Here is a 19,955-nt window from a genome sequence, read left to right as displayed (position 1 = left end):
TACCATTAAAATCTTACCATCTATCGATAAATTCATGTTCAAAATTCAAATAAAATTAGAATGAATTACAAGTATAAGTTATACTTAAATATTATATTGGAAATAATATATTTAAATATTATTTTACATGTTAATTTTATAAGTTTGTGTTACATTAAAATATATATTTTTTAAATAACATCAAAATAAACTAAAATTTATCTAATAAATTTTATTATTTATTAGATCGACTGTTAATTTCTAGTGTGACCGTTCATATAACCAACTTTTCTTTACAAAAAACAATTTTAACCTATGAAGGAAAAGGTATGTGAACCAATATGATTCTAATTGGTTGGTTCCCAAAATTGAAAAACCTTTATCTACTTATCTCCATTACGCCCTCAAGGTATAAAGAACACCATCTCTCTTTTTCAATTGCTCTATCTCTTTAAGATTCTCTGAAATTTAGCTTGAGATTTCAGGGACCAGTGTGAGTGGTGAACTACCAAGTTCCTTTTTGTGACATTAAATACCCCAATAATCTTGGACCATGGCTTTTGCCTAGCAACGTAAACTCTCACGATTCACTTAACTCAACCTACATTCTACAAAAATTAGACCTTCAGGACCACTAGAGCTGTCAAAACGGGCCACCCGGCCCGACCCAACCCAGCCCACCACGGATTGGTCACTTAGTGAGTCAACCCAACCCGGTTCATTTATTAGTGAGCCAGAAAAATTTGAACCCGGCTCGACCCACCACGGGTTGGTGGGTAAACGTGTTAGCTCACTGACTCACTTAATTACAAGTTTTTTTAAATAAAAAAAATTACAAACTTTCTATAATATAAATCTAAACAAATTTCACTCCCAAATTTCACTTCCAACATGGGTGTTTAATTAATTTTGAAAATAAGTTTAATTAATTTTGAAAATAAGAAACTTAAATAATTTTTTCAAGCAAAAACAAAATAATAAATATTTTTTTATAAAATTAAAATTAATTTTTAATAAAATAAAATTAGGTAGGTGGGTTGGTGGGTCAATCCGTCCCACCACGGGTTCAACCTGCATGAGCCGGGTTTAAACGAGTCGGGTTGAAATCTGATCCGTATAAAAAAAATACAATTTTTTCTAACCTAACTCGACTCAAATTTGTGATAAACTGGATTGGCTCGTGAGTTGTGACCTATTTTCACACATATATATATATATATATATATATATATATATATATATATATATATATATATATATATATATATATATATATATATATATAGTCTCCCCACTGTATTAGTGCATATAGTTCCATTAAAGGGAATAACTAATGATTCTTGGATATAACTTTTCCAAGGTTTACGTCACAAAAAGTGCTTCGTGGGTTGGCTATGACCAGAGGATTTAGAGAACACCAGAAAATAAAAGGTTAGTGAATTACCTTTTTTGACTCCTTCATCACCAAAACATTATGGTTATCTTTGTATAAAAGCTGCAACTTCCTTTTTGTTTGGCAAATTTCAATGTTTATTTACAAATTGTAATGCACAAAAGGACAAAAAATGTTATATATCTTGATAGTAAAAGTGCTTATGAGTTAAAAACTATATATGTAAAATTGTGTTTGGATGAGTGTTAAAGGAAGAAGTTGTATGAAGCATGATGAATGCTGAGAATAGAATAGAGCAAGCCAAAAATATTTGAAGGCAAAAACACATAGCTGATGAGTCAGCTATATGCTATGAAAGATACTATATATGACTTAGTTCATTGAATTTGAATGGGTAATCTATTGCCATGCTGCATTTCAACAACTTTTGAAGGAATCCATCAATCTATTACATCTTCAATATTTTTCACATTTGTATTTGATTTAATACTTTATTCTTTATCCTCTTCTTTTCAACATTTTAAATTAATAGAAATTCACGAGTTACGTTTTATAAACTAACTAGATTTGTTTATGTCACCAATAAACATTAAACACTCGAATTAATTTCATTTCAATAGATAATATATTTTATTTTAAAAAAAATTGCTAGTTTTTTAATATTTTTTACAAAATTGAATATATTTTATAAAGTTACCTTTCACTCATCAAACTCTTTTTACTACTGGAAACTCATTCTCCAAACCTTTTTATTTCTCTACTTAATGGAGTTGTATACATAAGATTTTTTAACGTTTAAAGTTAGTACTTGATCATAGATAGTTAATTCAAATTAATGTCAAAAGTAAAATCAAAATACGATTAAAATAATATTTATAGGTATATTTCGCTTACCATGGGTCCCTAACTGAATGAGCCACACTTATGGGTCCATTGGCCTAGAAGTCCAACGACTAGCTTATTTGTGAGAACCTCCACATATTTTCCTGGCCAAGTTATTTCACGCGAGAGTGTCTTCGACAGGCGCAAGGAGGTATTGATATGCATTACCCTAACTCAATGAGCAACTTGGTTGTCAAAAAATAAATACAAGGTTTGGCATAGGAAGCATAGTACCCGCTACCCGGTATTCGATATTTGCTAGTGATAGTTGAACTTACCTATTTAGCAGTACAATCTTCGATATCCGGGTATGTGATTCATCCTTCATAGAGTACCCACTAGTCGACTTATCAGTTATATTGGCTATAAGTAAAAGTTACTTGACTTTAGGTGTTCAGTAAACGATATCATGTCATTATCTTTAAAGGCAATCCTCGACCACATACAACACACCACTATATACCAATAGGGTTATAACCAAAGATAACAATTTTTCTTTGCAAAGTTTTTTTGAAAATCGTACTCTACACATGCCTTCATGACATCAAAAGACTAGGGGGGCTAGTGTATTGTATGTGGCGAGGATCCCTTAGTCTTGCTAACACAACCTTTAAAGATAATTATATGATATTGTTTATCGAGCACTTAATGTTAGGTAACCTATAGCCAATATAATTGATAGGTCAAACTACCTGATACTCTATGAAGGATGAATCACTTGATCGGATATCAAGGATTGTACTACTAAATGACAAGTTCAACTATCACTCGTGGGTACCAAATATCGGATACCAAGTACTATGCTTCCCACGCCAAAGCCTGCATTTATTCTTTGACAACCAAGTTGCTCACTGAGCCAGAGTATCGTCAGTAGCTCCTTACGCCCGTTGGAGGCACTCTCGCGTTGGATAACTTAGCCAGAAAAACAGGTGGAGTTTCTCATAGGTAAGCTGGTCATTGGGTCTCTGGTCCAATGGGTCATAACTGTGATTCATTCATATGGAGTCCATGGTCAGCGAAATATACCTATAAATATTTTTTTAATCGTACTTTGACTTTATTTTTTATATTAATTTGAATTTGACTATAATTTTTGATCAAATACTAACTTAAACATTAAAGAATCTTTAACAAACACCCCAATCAATAGAAAAATAAGAAGACTTAAAGAATGATAATCGAATAATAAAGAATAATAAAGAGTTTACTTATTGAAAAAAGATTTTGGAGACTATGTTTAATTATGCAAGAACTATTACATAACTTCCTAAATTCTTATTTCAAAAAATCAATTTCTTTTTCTTGATTTAAAAAAATGGGCTAACATGCCCAATTCAATCCAGTTTTTTCATACAAGTAAAATTAAAATGAATAATTTTCTTATAAAAGAAAAGGTATAGATTGTGACTACACAGCGTTGTTTAATAGAAAAAATATTTTGAAACCCATAACTACAATTTAACAACCAATTTTAAGGATAAAATAGTTTCAACAAAAAATGAACTTTTATATTTTCAAAGAAATAGAAAATGAAAAAAAAATTGTCAATTGAATGTAAAATTATTTTTTTTGTATAAAAGTTTTTTTTGTGTAAAAGTAGCATTGTCCTGTTTAGAATAATATCCTTTAACGTTACTGCATTACTCCATTGATTAACATGTAGGTTATGCATTTTGCAGAATTGGGCTTAGTTTATAAAGGAAAACAAAGTGGAAGAGGGTAGAGATGTACGAGCTTATCCTGGTATGGAGTAATGAAAACGGTACTTCACTGTTCTACCAATCAGACGACACACGATCCTTCAAACCCAACCAGAAAAAAGATATATGAAAACAGTAGAACCTATTTAAATCCTACCAAAACATGCAGAAAAAAACAATGTGGTATGGTGTTATCGTAGTACGGGTTTCAGGTAGCCTTACAAGCTTTTGGAATGTTGCTCTGAGCAAAGGTTGGGAAAACCCAACTCTGATTATCTCACGAACTCAATGCAATAAAATAATTTTTGCTGAGACACGGAAATTTTAACTCTTTCCCCTTCTTGCCAGATTCTTCTCAGTCTTACAGATTTCGTCAGTGATAAGTGATGACCACTGCTTTTTTAGATACCTGTGAATACTTATCTCTAACTCCAAATTTTTTAGTCTAACTTGGATGGAATACCAAAAACCCCATCAAGAAATCACCCTCTTCATCCAATAAACTTTCTTCATGCACAATACTTGCATCATTGCCAACTTTAAAATTTAACTATTTCTGCCACCTTGTCTTACATCATGTCATGCATTTGGAAGGGTGAAAAACTATTACTTTACTGTTAACACGTGGAGATTGATAAACCATTATACTGTACAAACGCTTGTAAATCTTATCGAATATATATCGTATATAATATATAAAAGTGTATAAATTTCACATTTATATATAGTACATAAGTGTCTGCAAATCTTACTGTCAGTTCTTTTAGTATTACATAAATCTGATCTTCTAATATTACATAAATGATCTCATTTCTATGATTTCTGATGGTGTTTGATCTCAGTTTGACTTAAAGCAAATAGATTATCTTTTCAAATTTCGTACTGAAAGTAACATCTTATCATTCCACTGCTAAGCCGTACATATCATTTGTTTGGTTTTCTTGGAGGAGTAATGAGAATTGATTTTGTTTTATGAAAAGTAACTGTTTTGTAAAGGTCAAATTGTTGTAGATTCAAAACTTCAGATTGATTAGAAAGTGATAAAAGGTAATTTTTCTTGAATTGAAAAATATACAGTGAGTTTTGCAGTAATATTCTTATCAAAACATAGATCACTTCAGTTAAAATCCATTTTACTCTATTTGGGATTTAAATTTATGATTGAGATAGGTGGTTATTTGCAGCTCAAAAATTATAGTTTTGACACAGATAAATTTTTTATATTTATTTAATATATTTTTTTTCATTTTACTTAATTTTTTTAAAAAAAAATATAAAAAAGTTTATATTTTTGTGATCATTTTATTTTTGTTTTGTTTATCAAATAAATGTAAAAGTGTGTTAAATAAATGTAAAAGTGTGTCATGATATCATTACTCATTTAAAGCTATCAAAAGATTTCTTAAAAATGATACTTTAACTTATAAATTTTTTACATTTATTTGACATTATATTTTCTTATTTTTTTTCTTTTTTATTCAAAAAAATTATGAAAGTTGATTCTTTTATCATGATATTTTACTCTTGTTAAATATGTGTTATCGTATCATTTTATTTCTTATTGTTGGTCATGACCTTGTTCTTTTGAGTGAATTTGAGGGAGTGGATTTGAGGGTATTTAAGAGGATTTGAAGATAAATTTTTTTGTCATATATTTGAGTGAATTTGAAAGTAAATGAGAGTGAATTTAGAAATAAATTTTTTTAATTTGTCATGTCAATACAATTCTATATTAATTCTCACCAAATAGGAAAGTTAAAATTTTCCATCAAAGTTTAAGCTATAATGTTGTTCTTCTGTCAATTTTATAATACTAGTACTGGATGACAGAAAGGGTTTTGTTAAAGTGTTAAAACGGAGGAGATTATCAGAATAAATACGGAATCAATCTTAGATAAATGCTGATGAAAACAAGACTGGAGCAAGGTATTGTATATTATCAAAAGAATGTTTTATGGTCAGAACAAACTTAATATAGTAATCCCAAAGAGGATTACTTTTGTAGACTTACTGCAAGTACTTACATTTACTCAATAGATGGTATGCTGATAAAAAAAAAAAGAAGAAGACTAAATCACACATTTTCTTATACTCACAAATGATTTATTTTAATTAAAAAACAATAAATGATAACAAAATCTCATCAAATAAGTCTCAAATTCAAACAAATTTTCAAATATTCAACCCACCTAACCTAAATTTGGAAACTTGGAACTGTTATAAAACATAGCAATGTTTTGTCGTAGTAATTTTCTATCAAAAGCAAGTTAAAGGGAAACTCAAATTAAACCTGACAGTTCAACTAGTAAATTGACAAATTAGAATATACTTTAAAATGTGTTATTTCTTACGGGAAATTTTTGGAATACGCATACTAATATACATATACTCTAATACACGATAGGTCTTTATAAAAAGGCAATCACACAGAGACACAACACAATTCAATCAATTTAAACTCAATCCACATAAAAAAAATTGACATTATTTTTATCCTTAACTTAAGACTTAGATTCATTTATTTTTATATAATACTTAACTTTATCATTTTTAGTACGTTTACTTGAATTTTGAAGGATATAATTTCAAATTTACTGGTGTTATTATCTCCATTAGACAGAAAGTAGAAAGAGTTGTGAAACTAATCAGAATCTTATTAAATTTTAAAAGGGTTTGTTATTAACAATTTTTCATCATATTTATTAAATGTTATGTTCCTTTTCTTAATCCTATGTTGCTTAATTATTCAGTGCCCTATTGAAAAGGTGTTGAATACAAAAACACTGCACTTTCAAATAAATACAAATAAAGAGGTAACAGTGGCCTTAGATTGAAATGAAAGTGAGATTTTTTGTTGATGAAACTCAAATTCAAACCCAAACTAATAAGGAGGGTTTTATTTTATTTTATTCAGATAGTTTAATTAATCAACGTTAAGCTTTAAACAGAGCAAGATTATCTGTTATCTATAACTTTAGTCAGGCTTTGTGTACCTAACACTTACCTGAGTTGAGTCATTTTGATTTTGATTTTGATTATAACAAGTTCATTAATGGTTGTATAGTATAGAGAAAGTACAAAAGCTGTGTTGGGAAAATTCCTATGCATTAATAAGGTTCACAAAATGGTACCATAAGCTAAATCAAGTCTTCTTTTTGGAACCATATTCTTTTTAAACTGATTCCCTTCACTGAATGTGAGCTATGGCCAATAAAATCTTCTTGTACTGCATCATTTCGTGGTTCCAATGCGAACGGGTCACGAGACTTTGTAACTTTTGCTTACTCAGATTCCCTAATCAGCTATAACCCACTAGCTTCACCAATATATAAGCACAGCACCAGCTGCATATTCTCACCCAAACTTGTTGTTCTTTTTTCTTTCATCATTCATCTTTTCTCTCTCTTTTCCATCAAGTTTTTCACTCATGGCTTCAAGCTCTCTCAGCAAGCAAAAGCCTTCTGATTCCTCCTGGACTCCAAAGCAGAACAAGCTGTTTGAAAAAGCACTTGCAAAATATGACAAGGATACCCCTGATCGCTGGCAGAATGTGGCTGCAGCAGTTGGTGACAAATCCCCTGATGAAGTTAAGAAACACTATGAGATTCTCTTGGAGGATCTCAGACACATAGAGTCTGGCCATGTTCCTCTCCCCAAATACAGGTCCACCGCAACCACCACCACCAATGTTGATGATGAAGACAAGTAATGCATCCAATTCCAAATCTCTCTTTTCAATCTTTTTCATCTGGTCAATCATTTGCATGTCATTATCTAACAACTTTTCTCAAATTAACCTTCTTAGTTTTAATCCTTCTCATGCATGTTCCATTCTTTGTCCTTCTTGGGTTGACTACTCCAACAGCATCATAGAAATGGTTGCAAAACCATTTGATACTTCACAATCACTAGCCAGAATAAAAAGTAGCAGCCGATCATGATTTCTGCAGCATTGTTCTGCAACTGGGTCACTCTAATGCAAGAAATCAAAGAAGAAATCACAAACATTTCTTTTCCGTTTTCTTGTGCCATTGAACAGAATAATTACTTGTTATACACCCTAAGTTTTCAGGCTCAAATTTCTAAACTCAGTTATCTAGCTACCTAACTAATGAAATTAGGTATAACTGCTTTCACCGTAGCTTTTTTATGTCAAAATATTATTTGAATCTGTGGTATAAGCCTTGCAGTGATGGAAGCCAGATAGCAGAATTCTTGTGAACCGAATTTACTGTGCACAAAAAATTTGACTGTCGAGATTTAAGTGTTTGCGAAAAGTGATAGCTAAAGATTCCGTGGCAATAATCTTACCTTCCTTGATTGGAGAATATTATGCCACATTGCAATAGCTTCCAAATACTTGAACACTTGAACAGAACAAAAACAGTGATTAGTCTTTCTCAAATACACAACGTGGTCATTTTGTGACAGCAAATTGAGAGAGTAATGCCATAAGTCTTCTCTTGCATTCTGCAGTAATTTTTGTCGTGTTTTCCGTGTCATTTCGATATTTTCTAGGATGCACAAGTTTAATTTTATTTTAACTATTTTATTGTCTCAGGCTTCTGAAGTATCTTAAGCTGAATTGATGGAAAAAGATGATGTTCGTGGTATCCTCGGCTCTTCGCAGCATTTATGTGGTGTTCCTTAAATTTGCAGAAATATCTTTCTTTCTATGTCTTTCTACTTTGTTCTTCTGTGTTCTCTTTTCTACCATTGCAATTTAGATTGTTTCAATTTTCAATGAATTGTCCTGTTTCAGAAAACAATACCAGAATCTCAATCAGGATATTCTCGCACACCCTTTAAAAAGGATTAACAAATGTTGTTTTTTTATTATAATCACATTGAGATTATATAATTCATAACTGATCAGAAGAATAAAAATAAATAAACAAACTACTTTAGAGTTTGTAAAGTTTATCAGAAAAAAGGTAAAAAGAGAAAAATGAAAAGTAACTTGATTTTGCAGCTTAGTACAACAGTACCGAGCCCATTAATATTCCCCCGTATAAATCAAACTGAGTGCAGCATTACCTAATCATCATGTGAAACATCTGTGTAGTCCAAGATTTAGATGACTTCAACTTGCATTTGAGCTTTTTTTGTCCTATTTTTCAAACAAATTATTCAATTTCCTTTAAATATGTTTTCTGTTTAGTTTAAGGTTTTTTCTACTATTCACATCAAATAAGAAAAAAATGGGTCTAAGTAAAATTGTCTTAATTTTCACTTATTTTTAATTAATTTGGGTAACTTTCTGTCAGTTCATGTTAGTAATGAGATGTTTCATTTTTTTTAAGAGTTAAAGATACCAAATCAATTTTTAAAACAATAATTGCAACTTGCAATTTCTTTTACAATATTTCAAATCTTGTTAGAAATTGGGATTTGGGTTTTTGATAGAAATTTGCTTCTGGGATTAAAATAATTACTATTTATAAATATAGGTAATCCTTTTTTTCCAAAAATAAAATTGCACATCAAACATATCAAGTCAGGAGAAGATTGACTATTTTCTAAAGTTAGTTTGACACGTGGATTAGACACTTGACAAAATAAAAGGAAAACTATTATAATTATAATGCGGGTATACTTTTCTTCAATTTAAATTAATTTATTATATTTAAGGATATTATTTTAAAAAAAAATATATATTAATGAAATGGTATCGTTTTAATTTTTTTTTAACTACTTTAGTTATCGAAGTACAATTAGTATTAGTTGATGAATTATATAAAAATATCTATAGTGTTGCACTTAAACTACCTATGAAAAGTTATGCATTTAATTTAACTATAAACATAAAATATTTAACCAGTAAAAATTAAGCCTTACATTTACAAAAGAAAAAGTTGAGTACGGAAAGATTGGAAATCAAGTGAGAAAAAAAAATATAGAAAATATATTTTAGACCTAAATGCTATATTTTTTATGAATGACTTTGGATGAAGAATAAATTTTCAAACATGATCTTAATTTTGTAAACAAAAATACTTTGTATGAAATTTAAAAGAAAAATCCTAATGATTTATTTTTAAAACTCTTATAAGTTTTTTTGTGGTTTAATATTTCATTTTATCCTATTTTTGAAGTTAATTTTAATATTGTTTCATTAATTCTTAAGTTTTCAGTCAAAACTCATTATTTTACACATAATAATCTAACAACTTCCATGGAATTGACCAAATACCTCATTTAGAAAGTGATGACAGGAGAAACACAGTATGCTCAAATCAATGTTTGTTTAAGAATTATTTGACAGAAAAAAAGTGTTTCCATCTTGTTCAACATCTTTCACCTTGATATATGACAACAACACTCAATACACATGTCCTCCATATTCAAGTTCATTCTCCTAGCCATGAATGAACTTTCGAAAGTTTGTCATGTTGAGTTGTGCAAAGTCTGAATCATTTGCTGATTCATGTGTGACATGATCAAATTAGCAAAATTCAGCATCATGATGGCATATTTAACTTCAGCACTTGTTTGGTAAGATGCATTTGAAAGCTATGTAGCAGACGCATCATAATCATAATTCATTTAAATTGCAGTTACACAGAACACTTTCTCTTTAAGTGTTCTTAATCATGTGTAATTTAAACCTTAGTTACCTCTGAAAGTAGCTTATCATTACTTCGAAACTCTGTCTACACTCTCCTTGATTCCACTCATCCATTACATCATCATCATGGTTCAAACATTCAATATCAATCAAGAAGACATTGCAAAAGACTTGTTTCAGTTAGTGGAACAGTTACACAGTGGTGGTCAGCAAGGAAAACATCATCCTGAACTGGTACTTGGGGAACAATGTTCATACCAAACTGTTCTCTGCTTTCAAAAAGTTTCATAGAAACTTTTGGAAAAGTACGAGCTTGTTCATTTTATGAGAACTTAAAATGATACACATGACAAGTCATTGAAATGTTTTCAATAAGAGAATGATTCGGTTGGTAAACTTGGGGGGTGTTTGTTTATCAAGAAACCTTTAGCTATTGTTGATGAAGCCAAGACTACATCACAACTTTGGATTCTCTTGTCCTTCCCATGAGGAAATTCCTTTGTAACTTATTGGCAAAGAAGGCATTTGATTATGAAAGAAACCTTATGTGCCAAATTTTCAAGTTTCTCTGATCATTTCTGCATTCATGTTGGTAGGCAGAGATTGATGATATTGAGAATAGTTTGATAGAAAAGAAAGTCTTTTGGATTAAATACCAATGAAGGTGTACCTCAACAAAAGATAAATTTTGTGACTTATGACATGGAGATGTTTAATCCCAAATTCTAATAAATACTACAGCAAAGTGTAACCATGTATTTTTAATGAACTATATATGTTCAGAATTTTTTCTTCTTGTTTGAGCATATATAATACTCTTCTGCAGTAGTTTTGCACAAGTCTCCAGCCGTATTAAGACAAAACTTAAGGCGAGTAACATTGCAGTATAGATGTGGAACTTTCACCCAACAAGGGAAGATTGTATTGGCAACAATTCAGTTCAGAATTGTTGAGAATTCAGTGAGATTACTATATGCATTGTTCTTGTTATAAGTTAGGTGGGTATTTGATGGTGTCTCCAAGTCACATACTTAGTCTCTACGGATTCTTAAAATTTGTGTTTAAAAGAAGTTTCAATTATTTAAAAAAGTTATTTTATAATTAAACAGTACAATAAATTAGAATATTTTTTATTAAAAGATTTATATAAAATTGTGTCTAGGTAAAGATATATTTACCCCATATCTTTTAGGTAAATGACACATTTATGTCAATCAGTTAAGAAAAACAATACGTCATTTAACTTTTTTATATAATCTATTTAAGACATCTAATTTAAATATAAATAATAAATTATGTTAAAACATATTTCTATGTTTATAATATACTAACATTAAATGTAAATCAATACCAAATATTATAAAAATGGCAAAATACATATTTTAAAAATTTAACAAGAAATAAAACATTATCGGATGTCATTAAGAAAACCATGTTAAATCATATTTCTATGTTTATGAACCAAACATAATCTAAATCAATACCAAATATTATAAAAATGGTAAATACATGTCTTAAAAAATTAAACATAAACATTTCCAACTACCATAAAGAAAAACAGAAACAAATAATAAAATACCTGGACATAGAAAATAAATATCTTTAAACTATAATCAAAATCATCTGTAAATTCATAATCGGAAGAAAAATGCCTTTTTATATAGCTTAGTAAAAATAAAAAAAAATAACTCAAGTGATGTGGGACAAAATTTTAGCGTTTTAATTACTTAGACATGTTTAGTCATACTAGATCTGCTCACATTAAATTTAATTGTTCAAATTAAAATATTTTACATTTTAATTAATTATTTAGAAATTCAAGTTGAAATTATTGATTTAAAAGACTGTTACTGAAAAGAGTCAGATAATTTTATTTGAATGATTAATATATACATGAAAATAGAAAATAGTAGAAATATACTACTCAATTGTCTTTTTAAAATCATATGCAACATTTGTTACTCACTATTAAACCGCTACTAATAACAATATTATATTTACATTATGCAACTCATGAATTATTAAACCTTGTTAATGGGGATAATGGTCTCGGTTCTTTATATGTCGACTGCATATATAAGTAGTTTATTGATTTTCCAAAGCAATAACGCTTGTGTAAGGCCTAAAGAGTAACATCTATTTATTTAAGGTTATATCTCGTTTCGCTTATATAAAAAAAAATTAGTAAAACAACTTGCTGACAGAAATTAACACTGGGAGTCAACACTTTAATTTCATTCAGAAGAACTGTAAACAACCAGATATAAAGGTCAAAACCACGAACAACACGACTACAAACATCAACACGCAAAACAGAACACCTAATTTCAATCGACTTAATCATAAACCCTATTCTACAACTTCAAGACCTAGTTCCAGCTACCGTCCCCTCCATCACCGCCACGAGAGCGGGATCCACTATCACCATAACTACGATCTCTACCACCGCCATAACCACCTCCTCCACCATAACCACCGCTATTACGGCTGTACCCTCCTTCACGTCGGCCACCATATCCACCGCCGCCACCGCCACCGTAGCCGCCACCGCCACCGTATCCACCTCCTCCACCACGATTGTATCCACCACCACCACCGCCATATCCGCCACCTCCACGGCCACCGCCTCCTCCGCCAGAACCACGAGACTGAGCTTCATTCACTGTGATGTTACGACCGTCAAGATTCTGACCGTTCATTCCTTGGATCGCGTCTCTCATGGCCTGCTCCGTAGAAAAAGTCACAAATCCAAAGCCCCTAGACCTTCCAGTCTCACGATCATTGATAATCTGCAAAATGAAACACAATGAAAAATCAGATCTAAGAAAACAAGCGAAAACAAAACCGAATAGAACCCGATCGATCTTCGCCTTTGATTAAAGGATGAAGATGAACGTACCTATTGGCGTGAGTAAAAAAAGAATCATATAGTAACACAAGTATCATAGATCAAGTAACGCAAAAAATATCAGATCACAGATCAGAACGGGATCGACAAATTCCGAATCCGGATCAGATGCGGTGCCTGCGACAAACAGACCTTCGATTCAAGGACTTCGCCGTATACAGAGAAGGCTTTCTCCAAGGAATCACCGTCGGTGGCCCATGCTAGGCCACCGATGAAACATCTGAACTCAACATCAGCTGCAGCCATGGAAAATATTATAAACCCTAGAAATTTGAGATTATTGTAAAGAGATAAGAGTTGCACGATGAAATGGTGAACCCCAAGGGATTCTTTTATAGCAGCTGGACTGTTAACCAGGGTTACAGGTTATGAGTTGAACCTAGACCAGGGTTACAGCTAAATCAATCATGGTTCAAATTAGGTCATCACAAATTTTGGGCCCAATTTTTTATTCATTTCTTTCTTGGGCATTGCTACTCCTACCCCACCCTTTCCCAATCCCTATAAATTATTCGTACACCCAATTTTTTTCCAAAAACCACTATCTCAATTTTTTTAACCAGAATTGTGCTTGGAACGAGCTCTTTCGTGTTTCTTTAGCCAAAATCACGCATCTTGTATTGTTTTACAAAAAGAGGGGTTGGAATAAACTCATTGAAATCGCTAACCCATTTAATAAAATTATGGTTTAATAGCCAATTTAGTCCTCACTTTGGTTGAAAAATCTCAATTTACTCCCTTGTTATAAAAGTGTTTTGAATTAGTCCTAACTTTTAAAATAGTGGGTCAGATTGGTCCCTTTCGTTAAATATAAGTTAACGAAATTAATAGATGATGATGTGACACAGTACCCATATTTTTCAACCAAAGTGGGGACTAAATTGGGTATTAAACCTAAAATTATATAACCACAGTACCCATATTTTCTCTAGTTCCCACAACATAATTGTTTACAATAATTGGATCATAAAAAAATATCGAAGTGAAAACAAAAATATATTTTTACACACATAAATATTTTTAAATTTATTTGATATTATTTTTTCTTTTTATTTTAAAAATATCAAATTTTATTTTTTATAATTATTTTATTTTTATAATGTATATAAAAAATGAACTTAAATGAACATGTAAACGAATATTATCTTTTATTATTTTTGTAAAAATTTAAGTGATAAAAAAAGTCAATTTATAAATACTTTAATTTTTAGAAAATCTTATTTTATTCCATGGAAGATATGTTAAGTAGGTCTCAAATATTTTAAATTTTAAAATTCATTTATTATATAATTAAATATCTTTTAGTTTTAAAACTTTTTAAATTTAAGATTTCGTCATATCATATTATACTATATTCTAATAAGATTATTTTTATATATAAAATCTGAGTATTAATATCCGTACCTTCAAAAATCCATATATTTCATTCCATTTAGATTAATTTACGTTATAACATTGAAATCGTGTCTCAAAATAAGATATTTCGTTATTGAGTTTCAATAGAAAACTTTAATAATTAAATTCGTATTTATTTATCTATTTTACTTAGTTTTTTAAAATGACCAGGTAGGTAAATTTATTAGAAAATTGTGCCCATTTGCCAAGCACAATTTTAGAATTCACAATCAAGTCATTAATAATGTTGTTTTTTAATTAAATTTAATTAAAATTTAGTAAACAAAAAGAATGTTTAAGAAATTTAACTCCTAAATAAAGTGTGTGATCCTTACAATGAGACCGGATATCGTCTAAGTGTTCATTTGTTAGAATATCGGATATCATTTAAGTGATCATCACAACGATATCTTTAGGTCTAATCCATTAGTTTTTATAAAAAAAAAATTGATTTATATTATTTTTCTTTAGTTTGTTTTCTTCTCCCTTGCATCAATATCATATGTGGTTGCATGTATCATTTAAATCTTTTATATGACTATTAATGATCCTAACGGTGTATTTTGATTTTGTGTCATTGGATTAATTTTTAGTCTAAATTGAGGTTTTGATAGGTAAATTTTTAGAGGAGGAGCTTTGGAGTATAACTAATGTTTGAGGTAGCTTTTTAGATCATTTTAAACTTATCTAGAACCTTGATTAACCATAAATCTAATGTTCTGATGGTAAGTAATTAATATGTATAGTTTTAGGTTACTTTCGCTCTATTTTAGAGTTTTTTAACAGGTGAAATCTTAAAGGAATGTTTTTTTAAGTAAATTTCTTGTTTGGTGTTTAGCTTGAGGTTATCTAGGACTTAGTTGGCTAGTTAATGCATTGAAAAATCTTGTTTAAAGCATTGGAATTCTGATTCTTGAGCTGTGAGTTGTAGGTTGATCGATTGAACCTTGATTACTGACTAAATCATCAAACTGGTATTTAATTTAAGTTATATACCTGTTTTTGAATCATTTCGAGTGTCTACAATTCCATCTTGATCATTTGGATAGGTACTACTGGGGGCAACCAAAGCTAGTTTCGAGTTTGCCATCATATGTTATAGTAATGAGTGGTCAGTATGACACTCGATGTTGCCAAAATAGCAAGCCACTGAGCTTCAAAGCGTTGAGCGCTCATTTTTTACGCTGAACGCAACTTTTCCAATGGAGTTCGAGTGTTGGGCAAAGGGATATACTTGCCCATTGATTGCAGCGTTGGGCGCTAGGATGCTATCATTGGGCGTCATGTGTACAATTTTGGTTTATGTCTTCTTTTCTCTTATTCCTTGCTAGGTTTAAGTTGTATCGGTACTTTGATGTTTGTTTGGTATTATATATTGAATTGTGTGATGTATGACGAGGATGAGTATGTATTGATCAAATGCATGGTAAATAAACGTAACTTCACGACTCTTATGTTAGAATGACATCTCCCCAAAGTGAAAAAGGGATATTGTGGTGAAGAAGAAGAGTAAGAGCACTTTCAACAAAGTGTCAATTTTTTCTTTTGACAACACCATTCTGATAGAGTGTGTGAGAGCAAGATGTTTGATGGAGGATACCTTGCGAACTTAAAAAAGACTAAAATTGGGAAGACATATATTCACGAGTATTGTCAGTGCATAAAATTTTAATAGAGATACCAAATTGATTTTGAATTTTAATTGAGAAACCTTGTAATATAAAAAAATATCAAAACAAATTTTCATTAAGAAACCAAGTACATCGGGAGAAATCGTCAATGAAAGTAATTAAATAAGAAAAACCCAAAGTAGAACATATACGAAATATCATAGTGAACTGAAGCAAAAGGTGAAAAAACACGTTTATTAACTCGAGTACCATATATTATGATGAGTGTGTTTTACTAACTGTCGAAACTCATGTTAAAAAGACGAATTGTGAGACAAATTGAAAAGTATGAGACAAGTATTGGCAGGATTAAGCTGACCTAAACATTTATGCCAAAGAGTTTGAGATGTAGTAAAGATACAAACAACTTACTGTGACAAATTAATATAATCCTGGAGACTCAAGTCTTGTTTCAATTGTTTGTCCCATATGTCGATTTTAAACAAAAACAAAATTATTAGCAAAAAAGACAAAATAATTTTTAGTGAGAGTGAACTTGCTTACAGAGATTAAATTAAAATAACAATCCAAAATAAAAAAACAAAATTTAAAATAAGAAGAAAGTCGTGTTTGACCATGAACTTTTATTTGAAAAAATCCAAATAGATCAATTAAAAAATTAATATTAAATCCAAGTTGTTTTCTTATATACTAAAGAAAAAGACTTTTAATAAGTATTTTATAAAATTAGATACTTGAAAAATTAAAGTCACCATGTAAAAATTATAAAATAGAAGAATAGAGAAACTCGTATTCAAAATTGGAAGAAGAGATGAGATATTCCTATCTTGATATTTTTATTGGTACATGAAATTTCAAGTGCACAAAATGTTAATCGGAGAATTCCTAATTCCCATGTCCTTTTTCTTCTTTTCATTCTCGATCTTCTTTCTCTCTTGCTTTTATACTTTTTCTTCTTCATGATGTACCTTCTGTTTAATTTTCTGAAATAATCTCTCTTATTTTTGTCAAAATCAAATTATATATTTATGTAATAATAAATAATAAAACAGTATTGATTGATAATTTTTTTTGAATAAGTGTTTTTGTTTTCTTAAATTGTTGGATTTATTTCCTTTGATTTTTTATATGCATAATTTATTACAAAAAAATATTACTAATTTGACTTAATTTTAAAAATAGTTTTTCAGGTAATTTTATTTAAAAAGAAAAAATAAATTTAACAATGATACTCTCTAGATAAAAACATTCCTATGACAAACCTCTATTATTATAATATATTATATATATATATATATTAATTAGTATTTTAAATAAAAATGAATAAACAATTAAAATATAATTTATTGAGTTTTAGAGAATGTTTTTCTTATATCTCTAAATATCAACTTTCAAAGAATTTATGTTGAGGTGTAAATTGGGAAACAAATTGAAGGCATGAAGATGACGTATGCTGTAAAGGACTATCATCATGGGACCCATCATCACATGATGATGATGCTGTTGTCGAGACAAATCAAAATATCACACATCCCTATCACAAAATATCTCAATGTTTGAAACTACGTTTTTATCCTTGTACATTAAATTTAAAACTGCAGATGCTAATTTATACTTTCAATGTCACATTTTATGTAGGTTTAATCATTTTCGATATCCTTATTTTGTAGGATCATTTTAAATAGGTCTTTATATTTTAAAGTCTCTCGGTTAAGTTCTTAATTGTTAAAATTTAAATCAAATTAAATTTTGCTGCTAAATTAGGTAGACGGCGTTAAAAAAATTGATTCGTGACTTAGTGACTTGACTAAGTACGGTTGATGTGGCACATATTGGTTGTCTGAGTTGACTTTTTTTTTATTTATTCATTTAAAAAATTAACTTTAATCAAAACGCAACGTTTTGTCTACGAAAAATGATTATAGTTAGGTTTTTTATAATCAGAATTGACTCAATGTGGAATTTGGAGAAATTTGGGAAAGTAACTGGGATTTCAAGAAATCCCTAAATTGGAAGATTGAAATCCTGAGGGGAGCCAGACCAGAACGTCGCGTCGTCCGTTAACATGGACCTCCCATCCCCGGGATGAAGTCGGACCGGAACGTCGCGCCCAGTGACGACTTGAACACCGCGATGGGACCCCCGCCCTGCAGGTAGAGGTGGATCTCCACCTCGGAGACCTTCGTCCGCACATGCTTCGCCCGCTCGCTCGTGCGGGGAGTGACCTCCCCCGGTGTCGCCTCCACCTCCTCGATTTCTCCCACCAGCAGGGGCGTCTTGAGGTCGTCGTCCATGATCGGTGCGGTTGCCGGCCAAGACGAGGACGCAGAGTGTGGATCTGGAGGAAGAAGATAGGGTTGTTGTTGATGTATGGTGGAATTATATATGTTTTATTCGTTGTGGGGCTGAAGTTTTGTTGGATTGTTAGATGGTATTTTGTTGATGGAAGATTTGGGAAGAGGAATCAGAAACTTCGAAAAAGTGTTACTTATCTCAACATTGGTTTTGTTTAATTATGTTTTACTCTTGTTGATAATATCAGATTCAATATCACTAAATAATCTATTCACTCCTTTACATATTCTTTAAAAATTATTTTTTATTGAATAAATAAAAATACATTTTTCGTAAACAAAACGTTGCGTTTTGATTAAAGTCATTTTTTTAAATAAATAAATAAAAAAAAAGCCAACTCAGATAATCAATATGTGTCACGTCAACAACATTTAGTCAAGTCACTAAGCCACTAATCAATTTTTTTGACGCCGTCTACCTAACTTAACGGCAATGTTTAATTTGATTCAAATTTTAACAATTAAGGACCTAATCGAGAGACTTTAAAATACGAGGACCTGTTTGAGACGATCCTACAGAAATAGGGATATTGAAAATGATTAAACCTTTTATTTATAACTATTAATACTTTATTTTTATTGTTTAATATAAATCTATGTCAACACTCAATTTCGTCCGGATTGACTAAATAATTTGTTTTGTTGTTTTCTCCTCATAAAAAAAAATGTATATAAATGAAAAAATAAAAAAATAAAATAAAATAAAAAAAGGAGATGAAAACGCTCGTCCAAACAGTGAGCGTTCGTCCTTCTCCACTGTTGCTGAGGCCGTTCGTCCAAACTGTTCAAACCGTTCGTCCAAACTGTTCAAGCGTTCGTCCTTCTTCACTGTTTCTGAAAGCGTTCGTCCTTCCCTTTGTTGCTGTGACCGTTCGTCTTTCCCTTTGTTGTGGTGGCCGCTCGTCCAAACAGTGACCGTTCGTCCTTTGCACTGTTTGACCGTTCGACATTTCGGTTCTTTTAGGACGTTCGTCCTCATCTTCAACCGTTCGGTCATCAAACGTTCACTATTCGACCGTTCGACCATTATTTTGGACGTTCGTCCTCGCCCTCAACTACCTCTCATGTTTACCGTTCGGTTGTTTTTGTTTATTAAACGTTCGGATATTTTGTGTAATAACCGTTCGGTCTTAAAATTGAACGCT

General features: G+C 30.7%; 2 protein-coding genes across 2 annotated transcripts; one reads left to right on the top strand and one right to left on the bottom strand.

Moving 5' to 3' along the window:
- Positions 1-7,132: 7,132 nt before the first annotated feature.
- Positions 7,133-8,723, top strand: LOC108339748 (protein RADIALIS-like 4). The gene is made up of 2 exons (XM_017576948.2): positions 7,133-7,659; positions 8,516-8,723. The coding sequence occupies exons 1-2, from the start codon at positions 7,382-7,384 to the stop codon at positions 8,541-8,543; spliced, it is 306 nt and encodes a 101-aa protein (XP_017432437.1). The 5' UTR covers positions 7,133-7,381; the 3' UTR covers positions 8,544-8,723.
- A 4,013-nt stretch (positions 8,724-12,736) lies between these two features.
- Positions 12,737-13,749, bottom strand: LOC108338920 (small RNA binding protein 1). The gene is made up of 2 exons (XM_017575989.2): positions 13,563-13,749; positions 12,737-13,311 (listed from the first exon to the last, which is right to left on the bottom strand). Exons 1-2 carry the CDS (start codon positions 13,674-13,676, stop codon positions 12,892-12,894), a joined length of 534 nt encoding a protein of 177 aa, XP_017431478.1. The 5' UTR covers positions 13,677-13,749; the 3' UTR covers positions 12,737-12,891.
- Positions 13,750-19,955: the final 6,206 nt, after the last annotated feature.

Source organism: Vigna angularis, chromosome 5 (assembly GCF_016808095.1).
Source record: "Vigna angularis cultivar LongXiaoDou No.4 chromosome 5, ASM1680809v1, whole genome shotgun sequence".
Classification (NCBI taxonomy): Eukaryota; Viridiplantae; Streptophyta; class Magnoliopsida; order Fabales; family Fabaceae; genus Vigna; species Vigna angularis.
This window is presented reverse-complemented; position numbering and strand designations above follow the sequence as displayed.

What these genes read in the sequence shown, in the direction of transcription:
- LOC108339748 (XM_017576948.2), top strand. Translation starts at nt 7,382, where the DNA reads ATGGCTTCAAGCTCTCTCAGCAAGCAAAAGCCTTCTGATTCCTCCTGG. An exon ending in AATGTTGATGATGAAGACAA is followed by an intron (nt 7,660 to 8,515) that starts GTAATGCATCCA and finishes TTATTGTCTCAG; the next exon opens with GCTTCTGAAGTATCTTAAGC.
- LOC108338920 (XM_017575989.2), bottom strand. Translation starts at nt 13,676, where the DNA reads ATGGCTGCAGCTGATGTTGAGTTCAGATGTTTCATCGGTGGCCTAGCA. An exon ending in GCGAAGTCCTTGAATCGAAG is followed by an intron (nt 13,312 to 13,562) that starts GTCTGTTTGTCG and finishes TTCATTTTGCAG; the next exon opens with ATTATCAATGATCGTGAGAC.